General features: G+C 38.3%; 1 protein-coding gene and 1 non-coding gene across 2 annotated transcripts; both read right to left on the bottom strand.

Moving 5' to 3' along the window:
- Positions 1–3,644: 3,644 nt before the first annotated feature.
- On the bottom strand, positions 3,645–18,411 carry LOC141707932 (uncharacterized). Its single transcript, XM_074511383.1, has 7 exons — positions 18,192–18,411; positions 17,104–17,522; positions 16,969–17,021; positions 16,397–16,434; positions 5,849–6,278; positions 5,138–5,387; positions 3,645–4,010 (listed from the first exon to the last, which is right to left on the bottom strand). The coding sequence occupies exons 1-6, from the start codon at positions 18,206–18,208 to the stop codon at positions 5,187–5,189; spliced, it is 1,158 nt and encodes a 385-aa protein (XP_074367484.1). The 5' UTR covers positions 18,209–18,411; the 3' UTR covers positions 3,645–4,010; positions 5,138–5,186.
- Positions 18,412–23,508: 5,097 nt separating this feature from the next.
- On the bottom strand, positions 23,509–23,615 carry LOC141710132 (small nucleolar RNA R71). The gene has a single exon (XR_012570667.1). It is a non-coding gene; the product is annotated as a small nucleolar RNA R71 (small nucleolar RNA).
- Between the last annotated feature and the right edge of the window lie 1,064 nt (positions 23,616–24,679).

Below are 24,679 nucleotides of genomic sequence, written 5' to 3' on the forward strand. Positions count from 1 at the left end.
TACTCAAATATAAATAAGTTGAGGAATATTATTTTAATATTCTTTTATAGTATTATTATTCGAGGTTTAATTATTTAACGATTAATATTTAATTATTAATTATTTATTAAATGATTTGTTTATGATTTAAAAATCATAAAAACCTGATTTAAAATACTTTCTGATTTTCGGAAAAAATCATTCGAATAATTTCAGATCGTCGGAGAATATTATCTCGACTTATTTTAAATATTTTGAATATAGTTTCAAAAGAAACTCTCCCTTATTTATTAATCTGTTGACAACGATCAACTCACATCCTTAGTACTTCCTCCGAAAACTTTCGAAAGTACATATATATATATATATATATAAGGTAAAGTTGTGCCTATCAACAAGCAAAACGCTTGGGGAACTTCGATCTAGTTCGATGATTCCAAGTATATGATAGGATTCTTAAAAGGACAAGGAGGGGTAGAGATCCAGTACTTCGTGGACTGGGGAGATTACCATATTTATTTTTCGTATGAAAAGGTACCATGTGTACTGAAGGACATACGAAGTATGCAAAATATACCCGGGTGGAATGGGGAAGCATATAAAGCCCGAATGCGGCTTGGGTGACAACCAGGATGTTAGGAAGTCGTCCCTCTACAAGTAGAAAAGGTTACTGTTACCGTTATACGACTGATCATCGTATCTCGGGGGCTATAGTGAATGTCCTAAATTCTTCCAGTTGGAATTGTGATGCAATACCGTAACCCAAGCCTAGGTGCTGGGTTTACCATTAAGGTATTCGCAGGATAATAAATTCATTAAAGAATTATTTTCAAAGGAAGGTGTGTATCACCAAAGAAAACTATTTTTGAATAAAACGTAATTATCATATATGACATTTTTACTTGACTTTATCATACAGTCTTTCATACTGTACATTATTATGATGGGCATTATAGCTCACACTTGTTTTCTTAAATTGACACAACACAACAGTGAATCAAGATGCCTATCATGAGACTCACAGCCAAGAAACGGGTAGGAAACGGCCAGCTATTCTGTAGGATGTTTGGTGTTGTACCACCAGGTAGACCGAATAAGCTGGATTGGTTTTTAGTTGTTTTTAGTCCGGCTTATTTACAAGTATGACTATGTAAGATAATGAATAAGAAACAAATATTTGGCCGACGGACTAGCCTTACTTAAAGGTTATTTCCCCGGTAAGACTTAATTACTTTTGGGTTGTAATGATTATCACTTTGTGGATTGATCTACTCTAGTAATGAATGGTTCGTTTCCAGGACAATAACCTATAAGTGTGTGTGTGTGATAAGTGTGGGGTCGTAAAAGTGTGAGTATTTATTTATTGTGATGCGAGGTATGTGGTATATAGTATTCAAGATGGCGTGGCCTCCTAGATCCTTGACCCCGGATTTTGGGGCGCCACATTAATCGTTCACGTGTGGAAGAGGTTATTGTGAGAGGGGCATTTAGGCACTTAGAGCATCTCCAAGGGGGTATCTATAATAGTTAGCTAAAATATTGTAAAATAATGGTTAGTTAAAATTTATTGAACCTGTAAAGTGTTGTGCTCCAATGGTGTTTGGTATAATGGTTAGCTATACTTCAAAAACAGTATTTCAATATTATTTTCAAATTCAAACGGTTATATTTCAACGGTCATATTACAACGGTTTTATTCCAAGAGCTGCATTACAACAGTCATATTTTTATGGTTATAAATATCATAATTCAAAACTAAAAAAAGTACAAACCAACGACAAACTCAAATTCATTCACACCTCTAAACAAGCTCATGTTTAATTGCAAAATGATCTTGTAGAGCATTTTGGAAAATTCATGGTGGTGATATGAGTTAAATATTTAATCTACTTTCAATCTACTAATACATTGAAAAATAGGATTGTGTAACTAATTATACACAAAATCAAACTTGTAACTTATACACAAAATCAAACTTGTAACTGAAATAATGAGTTATAATAATGAATAGTTATTTTAATCATCATATTTTAAATATGTATTTGATGATATTAATTATTAGTTAAATATTAAAAAATATATTTTATATTATATTTAAATTCAATTCGAGGCAGTGACATGAAAATATTAAAATATATATTTTATATTATATTTAAATTTAATTCGAGGTAGTGATATGAATTTATTTGCTTTTATAAAATTTTCATTTTGTAGTTTATTAAAATTATTAAAATAATTTTAATTTTAACAAATATTCAAAGAAAAAAAGAAGGCAAAAAAAAGAAAGGGGGGAGATGGTTTTGAGCAGGAGATGAGGTGGACTGGATTTAGAGGATGGGCTGAGAATCAACGGATTTGAAGGACCAAAAGACGATAGCTAAAATTATAGCTAAGAGGAGTCTTGCATTGGAGGGACTTGTTTTTTGCTGGATAGCTAAATCACTACTATTTGGCTGGTTGGAGTTGCTCTTAGTAACAATGAGATAAGAGGACTAGCTCGGTGCTAATAATAATCTAATTGAGATGTATTGTTACTAGATATGAAATCTTATATATAGTTTATATGTATTAAAAATTGTAAATGATTTCCCGTTGTTACTGTATGTTGAGTACTTGAATTTTTGTACTCTACATTCTAAGCTAATTGTTGAACCTTGACAGGATAGGTACCGATTGATCCAGTAAAAGTACGAGTTGTATTTAGTTAGTGACACTGGTCAGATTGCTGGATGTATAGTAACACAAGGAAAAAGTAGTGAAAGATTGTGAAATCCATGTTCTTAAAAAGAGTATAATTGTTTATGTTGACCTTCCTAATTCTTTAAGAAAGATCAAGGAGACTACAAAAGAATATAATATATGTCATGAGATTGTATTAGGTTAATGGTTAGAATTACTAATTTTCAATTATATTCCAAAAAAAGTAACGTCAGTTTGAGTTAAATAATAGAATGCAATTGGATGCTTAAAAAAATTAAATTTGGATCATATAGACGCCTATTATTATAAGTGTGACATTTTTATGCAAAAAAATTATAATTCAGTCCATCTTACTGCAATTAAGTCTAATTTTTATAACACTTATTTTATCGATACTTTTTCAAACGGTACAACCATCTTTAATAACGGTCAAATAGAGATTTAGTGAGCAGGGGAATCCAAAGTATCTTCAAGTACGATAAAAATAATTTGGCCTTACTTTTATAAAAGGATGCGCATTTATAAATAAAGGTGTAGACATATAAACTTTTGCAAAAAATTACAATTACTAATTATTATGTAACACTTATTGTGATTACATGATATTTTTATTAATAATAATAAAATATTATTACAAAACAGTTGTTCATCCCTTATAATATAGCCAACAAATTTATCTTATATTATTTTAACCAATCATTAAATATGGTTGAGACGTTCTTCCTGACCTGAACATATTGAGCACTTACTAAAAATTATGAGTGTACAAAATAAATTTAAGTTGATAATTTCTTGAGACCAAATTTTTTTTTCCCCGTAGTATTGTTGCATACTTGGTTTCAGTTTTCACTGTGGATTTTAAATGGCAGCTGTATCCTGTATATATTATAGTCTAAATCAGAGATAGGGAAGCTGCAGTGTTATAATTTCTAAGCAAAGCTCATTAAATACATTTGAGCAATTACTCCAACAGAATGATCATATATAGTCAGAAATACCTATTTAGATTCATAAGATTCATAAAATTTGCACGTGAAACTCATTAATGATTTTACAGCTCCAAAAATAATCAGATGCCGTAAGAGATCATATAAGATCATCAGTTAGTAAATTGGTATGTCATCAGTTGTGGTTCCTGCCTTGAAGAGTAGCTATTTGCATTCAAAAGACTAGCATGAACAAGGAAGTAAAATGCATTTCCTTGCAGTATTATTTTGTCCTGCATTGCGTGACAAAATAACTTGTTAGCATTGTTACCTTATTTACTATTCCAGTGGGTAGAAAGTGGCCTCTTATGATGCTTATGCTGAAGTATTGAAATTAAAAACCACCTGCACAAGTTTTTTAAAAAACAAATCTGAGAATTCTAGATAATTTTAATAGGAAGTCGGAGGATAAAATGGATGTCATAAAATATAACACAGGCAAACAAAGCAAGCAAAAGCAATTGTGTAACCTAGCCGTAAAGGTGTAAATTAAAGTACTACTGCGCAGATCATTTTACTTTAAAGAAAAAATCTGTCCATTTTTTCAATATTCTTTAAAAGCTACCAACTGAACTAAAGGTTTTCGTTTTGAGTATAGGAGATAAAAGTTGGGGACGGAAACTAAAGCTATCATATGACGCACAGTTGTTTCCCATACCTCAGATGTAAGGATATGCTACTATGCTAGTGTGACCATGGGAGCCTAACCACTAAATATTAAAGCTCCTTCAGACAAACATATACAAGGATTATCCTTATTTTTTTGAGAAACTTAATTGGCCAATAAGTTCCCCCAAGGGTCAGCCAAGAAGTCCTTCACGGGGGCTCCAATGAAAAATCAAAAAAACCATAATTTACATCTAAGAGCTCCAGGTAGTTTCCTGATTAGGCTTGCCGAAATTGTAATAAAAAATTTAGCCCAAATCATATTACACTTGATCTACAAATGCCTCATTAGGATCAACAGGATTTCAATACACGATTCCAGCACCAAAGTCGCAGCATAAAATAGAAAACATTTGGACAATATATGAATAGAATTATTTATTTTAGTTGAGGTGACAATGTGAATATTTTTATTTTAGTTCTTAAAACTTGGTCAGAAATATGAAGTTCTTGCCTAATGAAATGTTTCTCCACTGCATGTAGTCTATATTAAACTTGAACAGCTAAAATGAATAGGAGTTTTCAGTATAGTGACTGCAACAATTGAAGAGAATATATAATAGAAATTGAATTATAATATAAGTATAGATGATAGTAGAAGTCTTATAAAGAGGATCCAGTATTTACTATACAACTTTTCTGTTACTATGTAGTTTTGAATTTGAGATACTCCAATTCCATTATAACTGATGTTTATTTATCAAAACACGATAGTTAATTTAATTCTAACTAATGTTTGTTCATCTAAACACCTATAAAAAATAAGTTAACCAATACAAGCCCGATGAAAAGAATGATCAGCTTACCCCTCGTTCAGCAATTGTATCGGGTTGCAGCAGAGCTTAAGGATCAAGCTCAATCTACTGATCTCTCACTAGATGAATAAATTGAAGATGAATTTGTCAGAGTTCTTCTGTTCTTCACAGCTCGGATCTGGTCTGCAAGTGAAGCTTCCTTGTGTATTTGATCTCTCTTAATTGACTCCAAATCAATTCTTTCCCAAGACCGGTGATCCTGACTGGTAAATTGACCGGTTGTGGATTTTCTCCTGTGCATCTATAGACAGGCAAGAGGTAAAATATAAGAAAAGTAGGCTGCTAACTAGGTGAGTACAAAATAAACGCTCATCTGTGTACAATGCTTTAAAGTCAATATGCATGTTTTTTGTTACCAATTTTTTGAAGGATATATGATTTTTTCGGTGAAAACGTAGTTAATTAAGAAGGCACAAATTAAAAATTCTCAAAATCAATAACATCTAATTTACTGTTCAGCATTTAACACATTGATATAAAAACAGCCAAGGCAGATTTCAGCCATACATTTTCTTAGAAAAAAATTAAAAACTTGACAGTTTTATGCGTCGATATGTAACTGAAGATTCCATTGAATCCAACTATCCAGCAATCAAATTAACATTCCCTGATTTTGTAGACATGACACCACAATCGATTAAATTTGCGATAAAATTATGAGAGGAAAAAATTATTTGTTCTGATGGATTTTTTTATTTTAACCTTTGTTAATCTTTCCTTTAGTCTTAGTTCTTGAGCAACAACCAACTCCTCTATCTCTTCTTTTGACTTCTTGTGCGTGGTTCTCTTTCTTTCTCCCTTAAATTTTGCCTTCTCTTGTACTTCTCTCTTTTCAGCAAGCCTCATCAGCTTCTCTGCTTGCGATTGTGCTTTTCTCTGACTGCGTATGCGTACCATTTCCTTTGCACTTACCTTGTCTGCTGCCCACTGACGCTGTTCAAATTCTATCTCACTTTTTATCTTCTCATAGCTGTTCCAGTCAAGTTCTTCTTCATCACTTCCACCTATCTTAGCAGCTTCTGCAATACTGGAAGCCCATGATATAAACAATTTTTCCCCAGCCCTTCTCTCCTTTAACCGCTCGTCCCAAAGCCGTCTAAGGGATGAGCGTATTCTAGCCTTTGTTTGGTTACTGCAAAAGAAAAAGACATTAACTTGCAAGACTTCCTTTGCATTTTGATCTCGACATTCAGGGCAACTTGCCATGAATTCATTGTGATTATAGATTAACTTCACACTGCAATTAACTAGCATGTGTTACACATACCGCAAAACTCGAATAATATTGACCATATTTATTTCATAACTTTTAATTATTTTGACTTGATTTAGGTACAAAAAAAATGAAGTAAAAATTAAAATAATATATTTACAGACTATATTCATAAAGTCGGTTACATTTCCGACTAAATTTTTATTATCTCATGGTTTGATTGAAAAAACAGGGTAGTGGATCCTCTCCCCTTCTAGTACATGGATCTGCCTATACCTATTTACACCCAAAGACCGAGAAGAAATAAAATAAATTAAACAAGTCAAGTTGAATAACATGGGTGTTGGTATGGGACATGACAAGTGTAAAATAGGAAGAATAATATTGAAAAATAAAAGGGTTAGGTATAAGATAGGGAATAAAATAAACCCTGATTGCGTAATTGATATCGCATTAATTATATTGAAATTGGGTTGGTTGTTAAGCCCATTAGAAGAGTCCCAAGCCCTTGTTAGGGGCCCAAAAATAGGCCAGGAGTATAATTGGTGTTAAAATTAATTAAATCAGATACGATCCAATGACGAAGCCCAGTTAGAGAGGGCCCAAAATCCTGAATATTAATTAATTAATTAGGGATAAAACAACTATCAAGATAAGTCCCAATGAGGATATAAAATCCTTGTAGATTAGCCCCCAAGGGACCTAATAGGATAAGGAATCAGTTTCCTACTTCCTAGGACTCCAAAGTCCATTCTAATTCAAAGACTTGTCCACAAAGTCTCCTAACCCTAGTCCAATTCAAGGACTCCCAACATCTATATAATGGGTCTCACCCCACCAATCAGAACTACGTTTTTTGGCTTGATTCTCTAATTCACAGAGATACGTAGGCATCTCGTAAAGGCAGAATTAAGCTACGAAACACGAGAGCAGTCATTAAAGGCCATGAGCTCCCGATCCTTAGTATTAAATACAGCAATTAATATATCTTAAGTTTTTATCCATAACATTTGGCGCCGTCTGTGGAAAGAGCACAACAACCATGGCGAGAACACGGAGGACAAGCAGCGCCCTTGTAGGAGGAACACCCGCGGGGACAACCCAAACGATTTCGTCAACCGTGGAGGTACCTCCACATTCAACTTATGATGCCACCCAAGGAGAAGCCCAGGTAGGGGCAACTGAACCTCAGCCACAAGGGACGATTCCCTCGGCTACTCAAGGGACGAATCCCCAACTTCAGCAGCTACACACACCTGTGAATTCTCGACCCGTTGGGTATGAGTATTCAACTATTGTGACTACTAAACCCCTTATGGGATGCCCCTTTACCCCGAGGTTGGAGGAAGTGGACATGCTGGACGGAGTGAAGCACGAAGGCAAACACCCCCCTACATTCAAGGTTTGGCTCCTATCCCGGAGGATCAGGAATTTCCGGGTCCTTATACTGAGAGAGATTCCAAATCTTCGGATGATGAAGTGGCCCCAAGGAGGCGTGCTGGCAAAGAACCGATGGCTGATGGCAACCAACGTCCTAGGAGTACCCGAGGGGTGAATCCTCAAGAGGTGCAGGAGAATCAAGGCCCACGAGGCTGAGATTCAAAGGCTGAAGCGCGACACCAGGCTCTCAGACTCCCATTACCACCTAGGGGGAGAAATCCTCCTCCAATCATAGACCTGGATGGTCCGTCACAAAGAAAGGTTGTAGTCCCGAGAGCTGTTCCAAGCAATCTTCTTCCCCTTGGAGATCCTGATGATCCTACTCCACCATTCACTGAAGAGATAATGAATGCCCATATCTCAAGAAAGTTCAAGACGCCCACAATCAAAGCTTATGATGGCACGGGAGATCCCGCTAATCATGTCAGAACATTCTCCAATGCACTGTTGTTGCAGCCCGTGAATGACGCTATTAAGTGTCAGGCCTTTCCTCAAACCCTGTCGGGTATGGCTCAAAGATGGCATAGTCGTTTGCCCCCGAACTCTATTGGGTCCTTCAGAAAATTAAGTCAGACTTTTATTAAGCAGTTCATCAGCGGGATAGTTCATGGGAAAAGTTCAGCATCACTCATGAGCATTGTGCAGGGAGCAAAGGAATCCTTAAGAGACTACCTGAATCGTTTCACGAAGGAAGCTTTAAAAGTCCCGGACCTTGATCACAAGGTAGCCATGATAGCACTGCAACAGGGAACTAGGGATGAGTTCTTTAAGATGTCCTTGGCCAAGCGCCCCCCTGAAAGCATGTTGCAACTCCAAGATAGGGTCGGGAAGTACATCAAGGTGGAAGAGAGCATGAGGAAGACTGTAGTGAGCAACGAGCCCGCTGGATGCAAGAAGCGGAAAACTGATCTGGAATATATCGCTAAGGATAAGTATCCTAGAACTGAGCAAAACTCTGATTCAACCCCTAAGAAGGGAGGGTCTGGGCAAAAGTTCGCTGAATACGCTAAGCTGAATGCTCTTAGAAGCCAGATCTTGATGGAAATCGAGAAAGATCAAGATATTCGTTGGCCTAAACCCTTGAAGGCAGATCCTAGACAAGAGCAAATACTGTAGATTTCACAAAGATGTTGGTCATGACACCGATGAGTGCTGGCAACTGAAAGATGAAATACAATTCCTCATTCGGAAAGGAAGATTGAACAAGTATACTGGAAAAGGAAGAGGTAGGAATAACAATGGGACAAAGAACTTTGAAGATCGTAGGAGGGACCAAGACGATCAGGGGCGGAATCCCCAGCCTAGGGGACCGGTTATAAATGCAATCTTTGGAGGACCGCGACCCCGAGGGCCTGTGATAAACACAATTTTTGGAGGATCAACTGTTGTTGGATTATCCAAGAACTCCAGGAAAGCATATACTAGAGAAGTTATGCATATTGTTGGGGAAGCCCCGAAAAGGGCCAGGACAGGAATGACAATGGCTTTTGATGATTCTGACCTGGAGGGTGTGAAATTTCCCATGATGACCCGCTGGTCATAACACCGATAATAGGAAACAGCCCGGTTAAGAGGATCCTTGTGGATAATGGTGCTTCACTGGATATCTTGCTCCATGACACCTTTTTAAGGATGAGTTATAATGATTCTCAACTAACCCCGACCGATATGCCGATATATGGATTTGCGGGAGTGGAGTGCCCCGTGGAAGGGATAATCAAGTTGCCAACGACCATAGGACAGGAACCAAGGCAAGCAACACAGATGTTGGACTTTGTGGTGGTGAAGGCTAGTTCAACTTATAATGCTATCATGGGGAGAACAGGGATACATGCCTTCAAAGCAGTCTCTTCTTCCTACCATTCAGTAATGAAGTTTTTCACCCGGAATGGGATTGAAGAAGAGAGAGGAGATCAAAAAATGACTAGAAGTTGTTATGTGGCCTCACTAAGGGCAGATGGAGTCGGGGGGCAAGTTTTGCCTATTGAAGATCTGGATATCCGAGAAAATGATGAGAAAAGAGGGTAGCTCCTGAGAATCCTGAGAAAGTGACTTTCGTTGGAGCCACACTAGAGGAGCCCCTTAGAGGGTAGTTGGTGAAATTTTTTAAAGAAAATAGTGATGTGTTTGCATGGTCGGCAGCTGATATGCCGGGAATAGACCCGGAACTGATTACTCACAAGCTGAATGTGGATCTGAGTCGGAAGACGGTGAAGCAAAAGAAAAGAAGTTTTGCTCCAGAGAGGCAAGAAACTATAAAACAGGAAGTAGACAAGCTCTTAGAGGCTGGTTTCATTAAGGAGATACAATTTCTAGAATGGTTAGCAAACCCTGTAATGGTGAATGCCAATGGAAAATGGAGGATGTCTGTGGACTTCACTGATCTGAATGACGCATGTCCTAAGGACTGTTTCCCATTGCCAAGGATAGATACTTTGATAGATGTCATTGCTGGGCATGAGATGCTGAGCTTCATGGATGGATTTAGTGGATACAATCAGATCAAGATGCACAAGGACGACATCCCAAAGGTATCATTCATCACTGACTTTGGTGTTTATTGTTATCTTGTTATGGCATTTGGTCTCAAGAATGCAGGAGCCACCTATCAAAGGTTGGTAAATAAAATTTTTAAGGATCTTATTGGCAAAACCATGGAAGTTTATGTTGAACACATGTTAGTCAAGAGTCTAGTAAAGACTGACCATATAACTCATTTGAGGGAAGCTTTCGAGGTCCTGAGGTACCACAAGATGATGTTAAATCCTACAAAGTGTGCTTTCGGAGTAGGATTTGGAAAGTTTTTGGGATTGATGGTCTCCAAGAGAGGAATCGAGGCCAATCCCGATAAAAAAAGGCAGTCCTGGACATGGAGCCCCCGAAAAACTATCAAAGATGTTCAAAAGCTCACTAGAAGGGTTGCTGCATTGGGACGATTCATCTCAAAGTCCGGAGACAAGTGTTTGTCGTTCTTCAAGTCTTTAAAGAAGGTTAAGAATTTTGTATGGAGTGAGGAAAGCCAGAATGCGTTCGAGGAATTAAAGAAATATATGACCCAGGCCCCGTTGTTGGCCAAGCTAGCTTTGAATGAAGTTTTATACTTGTACTTGGTCGTTTCAGAGAGTGCCTTGAGCGCTGTATTGGTTAAGGAGGAACTGAAAATCCAGAAACCCGTGTACTATGTCAGTAAAATTCTGCATGGAGCCGAGTTGAATTATTCAACTATTGAGGAGTTTGCTTTAGCCTTGGTAATGGCTTCAAGAAAGTTACGTCCTTACTTTGAGGCTCATCAAATTGAGGTGCTAACAAATCAGCCCCTGAGAAATATCATTTATAGTCCCCAGGCTAGTGGGAGGTTGATCAAGTGGGCAATAGAGCTGGGAGAATTCGACATCAAGTATAAGTCACGAACGGCAATAAAAGCCCAGGCATTGGCTGACTTCGTGGTGGAATGTACCATACCTAACCAAGAAGTCGGGGGGCAGGAAGATACCATACCTCAAGTCAAGGAAGTTGATAAGGGGGACAAAGAAAAGGATGACAAGGAGAAGGAATATTGGGTTCTCTATTTTGATGGAGCATCAAAAACAAATTCAGGTGGAGCAGGTTTGGTTTTGCAAAGCCCCGGTGGGTTCTTAATTGAATATGCTATGAAGTTAGACTTTCCAACCACAAACAATGAGGCAGAATATGAAGCTCTGATAGCTGGACTTGGCTTAGCAGGGACACTTAGAGTTAAGAACTTAAAGGTCTGTGGAGACTCGAAGCTGGTCATATCCCAGGTGAAGGAGAGTTTGAGGCAAGAGATGGTACGATGGCTAAGTATGTCCGCCTAGTAAGGGCTGTGATGACCCAATTCGATGAATGTCATGATGAGCACATTCCAAGGAAGGAAAATGCTAAGGCGGAAGCATTATCAAAGTTTGCTTCATCTGAGAGAGGAAAGTTCAGGAAGTGTATACTTCCGCGTTCTGAAGACACGGAGCATTGATGGATAGATCCCATTAAGACCCATATTCAAACCGGTTGGTTGCCAAATGATGCTACTGAAGCACGGAAGTTGGTTGTTCGAGCACTAAGATACTCCTTGATAGATGGGATTTTGTATAAAAGATCTTATGCTGTTCCTTACTTAAGATGTCTCAGGCCCGATGAGGCACGCTTGGCTCTTGAAGAAGTGCATGAAGGTATATGTGGCCAACACTTGGGGGGCAGAGCACTAGCTCATAAGATAACCCGTTTAGGCTTCTATTGGCCAGAAATGATGGTTGATGCCAAAGAGTATGTGAAGAAGTGTGACCGCTGTCAGAAGCATGCACCTGTCGTTAGACAACCCCCGAGATGCTGACCTCCATCAACTCACCCATCCCCTTTGCTATGTGGAGAATGGATATACTTGGGCCTTTCCCCATGGCCACGGCACAAAGGAAGTTATCTGAAGTCTCCTCGGACGTCTCCTGAGTTGGCCCCTCGGAAGTTTCTTCAGAAGTCTCCATCGAGGTCTCCTCAGAACTACCCTCGGACGCCTTCGATGCCTTAGGGGACGCTGGTTTTGGAGGCTCTTCCAACCTCGCCTTCTTAATAAGGGGCTCGGCCTCTTTCTCAGAAGAAGATTCCTCCTCTTCAGAGCTGGATTCAGGCTCCCTCCTTTTTTGGCCCTGGCTTCCTGATGGCGCTCTGATCGGGGACGCTGAAGTGCCCTCCTTAATAAGATCAGCGAGCTTATCTGAAACGCCTCCTAGCGCTGGGACGTGCACAAGGCAAGGGAAGGAAGATTGTTCAGGAACCTCAGGAAACTCGTCCTGGATAACCTCAACAGCAGCGTCCCAGCCTTCCTTATAGCTGACTGGATGAAGGAGGGCATCGTGCTCCAAGTCCTGTTGAAGGACAAGGTCATGATAGTCTACAGGGGAAATAGAATGCATAGATCGACCATTCCTTGGCAAGTGTTGTGTTGCCAACAATCGAATCCTTTCCCCGGATTCCCCAGGCAGGTTGGAAGAAAGCCCCTGGTTTCTGTTTTGTACGCAAAGGTTGGTTGGGGTCTTCCTCGTCTCCTTCCTTCGCCTGGAGAAGGAACTCTGGGAAGCGATCCCCAAAGCGCGAGTCCTTGAAGACCTTCACGACGCGTTTCATCCTGATCGTTTCCAGGTCTTTAGGCTTGGTAGCCTCTTCAATTTTCTCAGCAACTGTAACGAATAAGTGAAGTGGATTGAGAAATTAGTAAAGTAAAAAGTGGGAGAAACGAAGATAACTAGAAAAGGAAGAAAACATACCTTTTTTAGGAACGGGTTAAAGGCCACGTTCCAAAAGAACTGTCTCCCTGATAAGATCTCAAGAGTGGGAAGTCCAATTATCTTGAGTAAGGAGGTTGAAGGCCTTAGTCTCCTCCTCGGTCAAAACTATGTCATTCGGGCTCCCTCCCACAGCTTGCCCAAAAGACGAGCGAAAGAGAGTCCCCCAGTCGCCACCTTCCCAGAGGACGTAAAGAAACTCCTTCCACCCCAAGTTATTGTCAGGGATGGACTTCTCGTTCACTATGTGAGGAACAGTGAGGCGTTGGTTCAAAGAAACCCACCCCGGATTCTTGTCAGGGCTGTTCTTGAACTGAAATATCTTTCTGAACACGGCGACAGAAGGAGGGACGTCGTGCTTGGCACATTGCGACAAGTAGCAAAGAATCAACCTCCAAGAGTTTGGAGGAATTTGGCAAGGGCTAATGCCCACATCAGCTAGCAAAATAGGGATAAATGGATGAAAGGGGAGTCTAATACATGCCCCTAAAGTCTCCCTATAGACGCATAGAGCGTCTTTCTTCCACTGGCATGCCCTGTCGGCCGGCCCCGCAAGAACCAGCTTGAAGGGTTCCTTGATCTTGAAATAAGTTTTCAACTTATCCAACTCCATTGCATCCCTGAAGATACTGATGTGATCATGCGCGTCCAGATGCGCGTCAGACGGGTACTCATCCCCTCGAGTGTTGATCATATCAATCAAGGAAGTATACCTTGATCAAATGGGGAACTCATTAGACTTTTTGGCCACGTTCATCTTGGCCAAACGGGTCATTCTCTTATCAGCCATCTGAAAAAGGGCGTAAAAGAAGACAATTTTAAACACAAACTATGCAAAAACGAGCAAAAGAAAAGAAGAGGGGAGGGTATTTACCTGAAGTAATGCTGCAAAAAAGGGACCGGGTTGCTAAAAGCGAAGGCTTTGGGGCTCAAAAACTCCGACCTACAGTTATTTCTCCGAGATCTTTAAGAGAAGAAGAGAGAAAGAGAATTCAGAAATGAGAAAGTGAGAAGTGATTGACTCTACTCACTCCTTTATATAAGGAAGGAAACGAAGATGAATGGACAAAAAGCCCAGAAAGTTGGAAGCCCAAAAGAAAAAAGCCCAGAATCTAGAATATTCCAGAATATTTCCGGGCATTTTAAATAATTCTAAAGGAAATGTATAAATAGAGGCCCAAGTCGAGGCCCAAATCCAATTAGGATTTAGAAAAATAGAGGCCCAAATCAAAGCCCAAATCCAATTAGGATTTAGAAGAATACAGGCCCAAATCAAAGGCCAAATCCAATTAGGATTTGGAAAAATAGAGGCCCAAAATAAAAAAGTCCAACTCCAAGTTGAATTAAAAAAAAGCCCAACAAAAAAAAACCATCAAATAGACCAGGATCGAGATTGAGGTTGAGGTCGTGAATTCTGTTCAAAAACCTTCGAACAGGAGCCAGAAAAACAACCATCAAATAGACCAGGATCGAGATCGAGGTTCAGGTCGTGAATTCTGTTCGAAAACCTTCGAACAGGAGTAAGAAAAACAACCATCAAATAGACCAGGATCGAGATCGAGGTTGAGGTCGTGAATTCTGTTCGAAAACCTTCGAACAGGAGCCAGAAACACAACCATCAAATAGACCAGGATCGAGATCGAGGTTGAGGTCGTGAATCCTAGTCGAAATATATCGAACGGGATTCAAAAGGTGGCCAAAATTTTGACCAAAATATAGGTCATATATTCGACTAAGATCCAGGTCGAAATCCTGGTCGTGATTCCTAGTCGAAACATTACGAACAGAAATCAAAAAAGAACAAAGATTTCGACCAAAATCCAGGCCGTTGGTTCGACTAGGATCCAGGTCAAAGTCCTGGTCGTGGATCCTAGTCGAAATCCTTCGACCAGGATTCGGAAACTGGCCCAAAATTCGACTAGGATCCTGGTCGAATTTTCAACTAGGATTCTGGTCGAAAAAGGGCTGAAAATTGGAAAAGAAAATTCCTGAAAAATACCAGAAAATTCCTAAAATTAGGGAAAAAGGTAAGAAAATAATAGGGAATAAAATAAACCCTGAAGCTATGTTCAAGGCAAATCGTTGTAGATGTGTAGGTCGCTCCACACTTTACGTCAAAACGATACCCTGTAAGGGAACGAATGAACTTAACTTCTGCGAGATCTTCTATGATTTCCCAGAAGTTGGGGGGCAAATGATAGGGAATAAAATAAACCCTGATTGCGTAATTGATATCGCATTAATTGTATTGAAATTGGGCTGGTTGTTAAGCCCATTAGAAGAGGCCCAAGCCCTTGTTAGGGGCCCAAAAATAGCCCAGGAGTATAATTGGTGTTAAAATTAATTAAATCAGATACGATCCAATGACGAAGCCCAGTTAGAGAGGGTCCAAAATCCTGAATATTAATTAATTTCGTGATTAATTAATAAGGGATAAAACAGCTGTCAAGATAAGTCCCAATGAGGATATAAATCTTTGTAAATTAGCCCCCAAGGGACCTAATAGGATAAGGAATCAGTTTCCTACTTCCTAGGACTCCAAAGTCCATTCTAATTCAGAGACTTGTCCATCAAGTCTCCTAACCCTAGTCCAATTCAAGGACTCCCAACATCTATATAAGAAGTCTCACCCCCACCAATCAGAACTACGTTTTTTGGCTTGATTCTCTAATTCACAGAGATATGTAGGCATCTCGTAAAGGCAGAATTAAGCTACGAAACACGAGAGCAGCCATTAAAGGCCTTGAGCTCCCGATCCTTAGTATTAAATACAGCAATTAATATATCTTAAGTTTTTATCCATAACAATATATAAGTACTGAACTTTAGGGGCACATAGGTATGATTTTGCACCTTGACTGTTAACTCGTTATTTCGACCAAAATGGTATTAACTCGTTATTTCAGTATCTCTATATTTTTCAAGTTCTAACATTAATAAAAGTATTCCTCCTAGTTGTGTGAAGTCCTTGTATTTTTCTCATGAGGATAGACTTAGGAACCAAGGTATTCACAGTGAAACGATGCTTTCGTTAACCAATAATGGCTACCCGGAATCTTTAAGTCAATAAATACATCATAGTCATCTTTATTCATACCTCAGCTATTTTCAAAAAATAGCAAAATATAAAAGCCTTACTATACCCTTCCCCCTTACCTCCACACCCCTCCACACCCCTCAGTATGCAACTCTCCTCTTACCCTGCCCCTCAAGCATTGTACAGAAACAATGTAAATGTAAAGGTTGATTGGTCATCATGTAACACGGATTATAGAACATCATAAATAATACAACAAAGTATACCTATGAGCTCGCGGAAATTCAGACATCTTCTTTTTAACCTGATAGAAACAAAAAGTAAGAAAGAAAGAAATAGAAGGCAAGGTCACAAATATATAATACGGACATGTAATAATAATAATAAGTGACAAAGCCCGTAAGTTTAGAAACACATAACATAGGGGGTATGCATGATAAGATTCAATAATTAAATTCTATAAAATCCCCGACTGAAAAGATAACCAAGCTCAATCAATAAATGTAATTGAAATAGCCACTTAGCCGGAATAAAAATAAGACAACTAAAATAAGGGGGTGTTTAGTTCATGGTTAATGTGCCCGGTTAACGGGAATTGGAACCTTGAACCCAAGTTGAAGTGTTTGGATCAGCAATTTAGTAGTGTGGAATAGGAATCTCGTTCCCTCTAGGTGGACAAATCAAACCCGTCACAGGCTGGGTTACCATTTCATTCCTATTCTCATTAACCCTCATTCTCATTCCCATGATGTGGCATGAGACTAATATGTCTAGTATACAATTCAGAGAATCATAACACCCCAACAGAAAAAATTGACAGATTCTTACATGACTTCACCTTGGGGTCTCTTAAGGCTTCTATTGTTCTTTGCCTGATGCGCTCACGAGTTTCTGCAATTGAAAAGATGAAAACATAATCCCAGACTGGAAGACGGCTCAGATGAGAACATATTGAATTCAATTATTATAGTACCTGCACTATGTTTTCTGCCCTTGTTCCACGGTACTTTCCCTTTGTTTGCCAATCCAATCTTTCTTCTTCTTACTAGTTCGGGATCATCTTCAAAGTCAAATTCAAATTCATCAAAACAGCTAAAGTGGATTTGTTGGCTTGTCATTTCCCTGTGTGATGACTTTCCACCAAATTGTGGCTCACAAGTGTGTGTTGCATACCATACATCCCTTACACAAAAGCTCTTAGGAAATGGTGTACAAGAGTGTGTTCCTAGGAAAGAGGTGAATGAGGGAGGCATGTTCCTTATATTAGAAATTCGACATTTAAGCAAGATAGTGTTTGGTTGACATATTGAGTATTCTGCCACATAACCAAATTGTAGCAGCTGAGACATATTAGGCAAACCGCTGATAGGTGCACATTTGAAAGAAAATCCCCTGAAAAAAATCATATGTTATAGGCAGATAAGGTAAACTACTAATACAGACAATACAATCAAAAATAGTGGCCAACATTCTAGTGTAGCTGAATACATGTAAAAGAAAATGAGAGGAATAAATAAATATATATATATTGTAAAATAGCATTGGAAGGGATAATGAAGGCATTATGGAAAAGATGGGAGGTGTTGAAGTAAATTCGTAGAAACGTACTAGTGTCCTCGGGCAGTGGTGGTGGAAATGAGGAAGTCACATATTACATTATTATTACAGTGATAATAATTATTAAGTATATAATTGAAGGACGAAAGTTAGTAATAAGAATTGTTGATTGAGCTTGGGTTGTGGGGATTAGACGCCTAACGTAAAATTTATTCAAAGTAAATGCCTGAATTAAGTTAGAAGTTAGTATGGAAGTTAGTTTAGGAAACCATATAATTGAACAAAACAGAATGAAAAGACAACAGGGAGGGAGGGAGAGAGAGAGAGAGAGGGCGGGGCGAGGGAGGGAGGGGGAGAGAGCGAGAGAGAGAGAGAGCGGGGGAGGGAGAGAGAGAGAGAGGGAGAGAGAGAGAGAGAGAGAGAGAGAGAGAGAGAGAGAGAGAGAGAGAGAGAGAGAGAGAGAGAGAGAGAGAGAGAGAGAGAGAGGGAGAGAGTAATGCTTACAGCTCAGGGATTATCATGTTGGAGTTGGGGGTGAGATATGTACGCTTACTACTCACGAGTCAGGGCTTAATTTGTGAAATGTAGATACATCGTAAACAAGCAGATTATGTTATAGATACATATACCGGCGTAAGCCAGTATTGGAGGGAGGGAGGGAACGTGGACGGAGGATAAGGAGTTTCGTTTGTGGCTGGGTTTCTTACTCTTTACAATCCCCCTCCATAAATAATATCTCTGTTTTTCCCCTGCCTTTTTTCATTTATAAGTTCTGTTAAATTTCAGTAATTACTCAACTCAACTGATTCTAAAATATTACAAAAATAACCATTATTTTAAAAAAACAATTAACCAAATTAATCATTCTGAAAAAAAATAATCAATTTTTGCCACATTAATTTTTCAAAATGATATAACATAGATTTTTTTTATATTACTAAAATTTTGTTCAATTAAAACTTGATTTCTTTAGCTTATATTTACATGACTTTTTAATTGAAAAAGAGTTTAATACCCTTAGAACAAAAATAAATTTATTGCATATACAGAGTGTTGACGGAGGAATCTGGTAACAACAAAGATTGAGGTTTCACGCCGGAACTAAGATATGTGACGGTGGTTCTTCGCCGGAAAATTAAGCGGTGTGTGGTGGTTTGTGGTTGTTTTAGGCTGAGATTGATCAGAGTAAGTGGTGGCTCTCTTATCAGCTCTCAACTTCTTACCCTCTCAATGTGCCTACGTACCATTTATATAGGGATCAAGCCTGACGTAGTTCTTGTAGAACAAGAAATCTAATGGGCTTAGACTTCTTATTCCTAGGCCCGGTAGAAGCCCATCCAAAGTCCGTCTTCTGCTAGCTTTAGGAATGTCCAACTATGAAGCCCAACCGCGAAGGCCCAAGACTCGTCCGTAATCGCAGGACTTCACGGATAATCCATCTCCCTGCGCAAGGATAACACTCCGCTACCGCTATCTCCCTTGACTTACGGACCCAGGTATAGCCATGGTTCACCCCAAGTGCCGGACGCATCCCTGTCCCCCGAATGAGGATAACCCACCAGATAACAGAACAGGTGACCCCAAACTCTTGGGTGTAAAGTGCAGGATGACTCCAAAGTTCTCCAACGAGGACACCCGTTGAATACAAGAACAGAGTTCCCAAAGCACACACCAAAATTAACCCCGCATCCCCAACGAGGACACCCGTTGAATACAGGAGGAGGCCTTCAATCATCAGGCATACCCCTGGATGCCTTCAAACTTTTCACGGACATCCCCCTCCTTGACCGTCTCAAGGAGGGAATTCTTCAAAGAGTACATGCAACAAATACGTTAGTAAAAACAATCTCCATTACTCCTCTCCATGCAAGCTTTGTCCTGAAGTCACCATTGAGAACACATAGACCAATCACAAGACGCGTCCTAACACATTGGGCGCGTCCTTACCTTCATGAAACTTACACCATCTCCTCAAAAACCATCATGCACAACATTTCACTACTTATAGCACATCCTGATCAAGACAGGCGCGTCCTCCAGCGACCATTACCACAAGATTACATTTGCCAAGCATTTTCATAATTATTGACGCGTCCACATAGCTTGGGCGCGTCCTTCCCTGACCATGCACTCACATGCTCCGTCATTACCAGACTGTAACACATCTTCTCAGAAGAGGCGCGTCCTCTATGACTGGACGTGTCCTAAGCTTCTACAATACAATACCGGGTTTGACCGCCCGCAATCCGCATTTGACCCGAGTCAATTCAATGCCAAATTTTGGGTATAACACAGAGTATTTTTGTAATTCCAGAATTTTGGTTAAAAAAATGCAACTTCATCCTTTGAAATGTGTGTACTCATAAGTGCCTAACCACGTAATGAGTGACATTTTTTTACAAAAATAAAAAACAATTAAAGAACCAGAAATAAAGATTTATGTTTTATTTTCAAAAAATATTCTGCCTCCTCCTTCGCCCCCGCCTGCTTAGTAGTAGTACTATTATTATTATTATTATTATTATTATTATTATTATTATTATTATTATTATTATTATTATTATTATTATTATTATTATTATTATTATTACTATTATTATTATTATTTTCCATAATTGCTAAATGCAGTAAATATTTACTTCGTGCAGTATCAGAAATTACACTTTTGTCCTTAACTCACTTTGTGTCCTTAACTCACTTTGTGGGTCATGCGTGGAAAAGGAGCCAAGGGAGTAGTTTAATGTTGCATTTAATCTTGTTAGTTCTTTGTAATTTGAATTCAAACGTGAAAAATTAATTCGATCTTTGTATTTTGCATTTATGTTTTTCAAATTCTACAATTTTTCCGATAGAATGACATTTTCAGATGTTTTTTATTGATAACTTTTGTATATATAAAACTATTTTCTTGTTTTATATAACTTTTCATTTCTTATTTTATGTCTTTTTTAAGGAAAATCAAACATAACTTTTATTAAATATTTTTTTAAAAATGATAAATTGAAAATTTAAATATTTGTATTTTTATTTATAGAAAATATTAATTTTAATAATACATTTCCACTTACACCTATAATAAATACATGAATTTAGACCGTTATTCATCTATTATTAATTATTATTATACAATTTTTAAAAAGAGTAATTTTGGATAAATGTTAATACATTTCCATTGAAATTTAAAAGTGAACATTTACTTTTGAGGAAAAAAAACCATTATTATAGGATGGATGAAGTAATTTTATAATATTACTATTACAAATTTAAGATAGAAATTTAAAGATATATATATAATTATATTATATTTTTCTACTAATATAATTTTTTAGATAAAAATATTCAATGACTTATCAATGATTGATTGTATGACTTATATATTGACTTATTATAGGACGGATGAAGTAATTTTATAATATTATTATTACAAATTTAAGATAGAAATTTAAAGATATATTTATAATTATATTATATTTGTATACTAATATAATTTTTTAGATGAAAATATTCAATGACTTATTCAATGATTGTATGACTTATATATTGACCCTATGTGTAACTCTTATGATCTTTCTATGCTTACACTCTGTTTTGGATATTAAATCCTGATATATTTCTTATACTCTGATTACCATATGCAAGTCTTATGAGTTTGGAACAATATTCACCTCTCTTTCCTCTATAGTATTGATCTGTATTGGACTAATGTTGAGTGACATTTATGACACTTTATTACGCTCCGTAAATCTTTGAATTGGTGTAAATGTACTCAAGTTGTTGGTGTTTTAATGTGTTTTCTAGTATTTTTGCATTTTAGACATTATTCTAAGAATTAGGTGAATTAGCATTATTTTGATGCTAATATGGTGTTAGGATGATGTCCTAAGAATAAAGTTCCGGAAGCCAACTCGATTGCAGCAGGAATTAAGGAAATTCAAAAAAATTTCCAGAAGTACGGCACGCCCGCGCGGGTCTAGCGTGCGGCCGCGCCCATTTGTCAGAAAGCCAGCACCCGCGATGATGAAGCGTCGGGATCCCAGAATCCTGATTCTAGTTGATTTACAATTGGAGGACTTCTATCTTGCATGGGCTGCTATATATACTTAAATAAAGGATGTTTTCTGGAGAGACGGATATACCAAAGCACAAGGAGAGCCGTAAGAAGACCGTGTTAGCACGATTGAACGAAGACGAAGAAGATCTTGTTTTTACTTGTGAATCTTTGTTCTAAGTTGTAACTTGGATGCTAGTTTTCTTATTCGTGAACCTTACTCTTGTTTCGTATTTGGTTTTATTATTTATTCAGTATAAAGACTACGTTTATTATACCATGCTTTCATCGAAACCCACGTTGATGATGAGTCCGATTATGGGCTAATCATTATCGTGGGGTTCTAGCGGCTTTATTTATGGATTTCTTTAGTTAATTTGTTTCGATGCCTTAGTGTGTGGTGATCGTATGATAACCTAGTATTGGTTTTGCTTATTCGTCTTATGAGTGTCACGAACTTATAAGATAGTGTGTTAATCTTTAATGAAGCGATAATGAATTTAAGGATTTAGAACTTGCCATGCTAGCATAGGTTCATGTGTTATTGTTATGCATGATTTGTAGATAATTTTAACCATCTTACTTGCCTAATGTAATCATGATAGATAACTTGTGCTCTAAACCTTTATGTTTTCAAATTCTATAGACATATAGGGTCTCAATATAATTGGTGTCTATTCAGCTTCTATCTGTTTTGTGGATGTTTGGTAGTATGGTATTCGTGCAATGAAAGTTGGCGTTTATCAGTTTCGTGTTATCTGATTAGTGTCATCACCATTACATGCTAAGGTTAAGAACAATAAAGCTATTGAATGAAGTATTTAATGAAGTTAGGATCCCATGCTTGTCATATATATTAATTCAACCATTCTTATTCTCTTAGTTATAATCGTTAGTTTAATTCTTAGTTATAATCAAAAACCCAAATTGTTATCGTCTTAGCATTGGATAATAACCATATCATCGATGCATAAGTGCATAAATTAATTAGTTAACCAAAGTCAGTCTCTTTGGGAATGAACTAGAAATAATTCTATATTACTTACAAACGCGTATACTTGCGTGTATTATTAGCGCGTGTTTAGCGAATAACAAGTTTTGGCGCCGCTGCCGGGGACTGCAGTGTTAATTTTTTGTTTATGTGTTTGTCATCAGTGATCGTTAAAGTTCATTGACTCGGACATTATTACTTATCTGTTTTCTTGTCTTATTTCAGGTACTCTAGCGAGCGTGTATACATACGCGTTCGCGGTCTCGTAAGACAACTCTGGATAAAACCGAGGAAGAAGTTGTAGTGGTTCGAAGGGAAGTTTTTGAGGATGAAGAGAAGATAGAAGAAGAAGAAGAAGAAGAAGAGAAAATCGAGGAACCAATTTTAGTAGTGATGGGAGATCAAGCAGAAATTCCTAAGGCTTTGATGGATTATTCTCAACCTAAGATCAATGATATTCAGTCAAGCATCATCAGGCCAGCCATCTCGGCTAACGCTTTTGAGATCAAGTCAAGCACGATTCAGATGATACAGAACTCAGTTCCGTTTAGGGTTTCTCCTACTGAAGACCGCAACATGCACATCAGGAATTTAATCGAGATTTGCGACACTTTCAAGTTCGATGGTGTGACTGAAGATGCTATCAAGCTGCGACTATTCCCATTCTCTCTGAGGGATAAAGTGAATTGCGGGTTACATTCTCTACCACCAGGGTCTATCACCACATGGGAGGATCTTGCTCAAAAGTTTCTCACTAATTTTTCCCTATGGCGAAGACTGCTGCAATCAGGAATGCTCTTACTCAGTTTGCTCAGCAAACTGGAGAATCTCTGTGTGAGGCTTGGGATCGATATAAGGAGATGCTAAGGAAGTGCCCACACCACGGCATGCCTGATTGGATGATTCTAAACTATTTCTATAATGGATTGGGTTCTACTTCTAGACCATACTCGATGCAGCATCAGGAGGGGCCTTGTGGGCTAAGAGCTACAATGAAGCTTATGAATTGATTGAACTGATGGCTGCTAATGAATACCAGAATCCTTCCCAGAGACTGACTTAGGGAAAAGTAGTACGAATTCTGGAGTTGGATTCAGCAACTGCTATAGCTGCCCAACTTAAGGCTTTGACGATGAAGGTGGACACTTTGACTAATTATGGAGTTAATCAAATCATTAGTGTCTGTGAACTTTGTGCTGATGCCCATGAGACTGATCAGTGTGCTATTTCTAGTGAATCAGCTCAATTTATAAGCAATTTTCAGAGATCACAACAACAAGCTCCAGCCACTTACCATCCAAATAACCACAATCATCCTAACTTCAGCTGGAAAAACAATCAGAATGCGGTGTAACAATCTTATCAGCCATACACAGCAAGGCAGTATAACCCTCCTGGTTTTCAGCAACCGCAATATGTCCCGAAGTAATAACTTCAACTTCAGCAGTTACCTCAAACTAATGAAAAATCTGAATTGGAGGAGTTGAGGCTCATGTGCAAGAGCCAAGTTGTGTCTATCAAGACCTTGGAGAATCATATCGGGCAAATTGCTAATGCATTACTGAATCGATAACCTGGCACGCTTCCGAGCGATACTGAAATGCCAGGTACGAAGGAAGCTAAGGAGCATGTTAAAGCAATCACATTGAGGTCTGGTAAGGTTGCGAATCCTAAAAAAGCTAAGACTCCAGATTCTGAAGTAGAGGCTGAAGAAGAAGAAGTGCAGAAGGAAGTCGAAGTGGAGCCAAGGAAGACTATTGTTGAGCACACTCCTCCTGAGGGTAATACAGGGGAGAAACAGATCTATCCTCCTCCTCCTTTTCCTAAGAGGCTGCAGAAGAAGAAACCGGATAAGCAGTTTGCGAAGTTTCTGGAGGTGTTCAAGAAACTTCACATCAACATACCTTTCGCTGAAGCTCTTGAACAAATGCCTAGTTACACAAAGTTTATGAA

Source organism: Apium graveolens, chromosome 2, assembly GCF_009905375.1.
Source record: "Apium graveolens cultivar Ventura chromosome 2, ASM990537v1, whole genome shotgun sequence".
Classification (NCBI taxonomy): domain Eukaryota; kingdom Viridiplantae; phylum Streptophyta; class Magnoliopsida; order Apiales; family Apiaceae; genus Apium; species Apium graveolens.

Excerpts from the sequence above, each read along its gene's own strand:
- LOC141707932 (XM_074511383.1), bottom strand. Across the intron at positions 6,279-16,396 it reads GAATTTCCGCGAGCTCATAG|TAACCAAACAAAGGCTAGAA; the intron begins GTATACTTTGTT and ends TTTCTTTTGCAG. Across the intron at positions 5,388-5,848 it reads TAAAGGAAAGATTAACAAAG|ATGCACAGGAGAAAATCCAC; the intron begins GTTAAAATAAAA and ends GCCTGTCTATAG.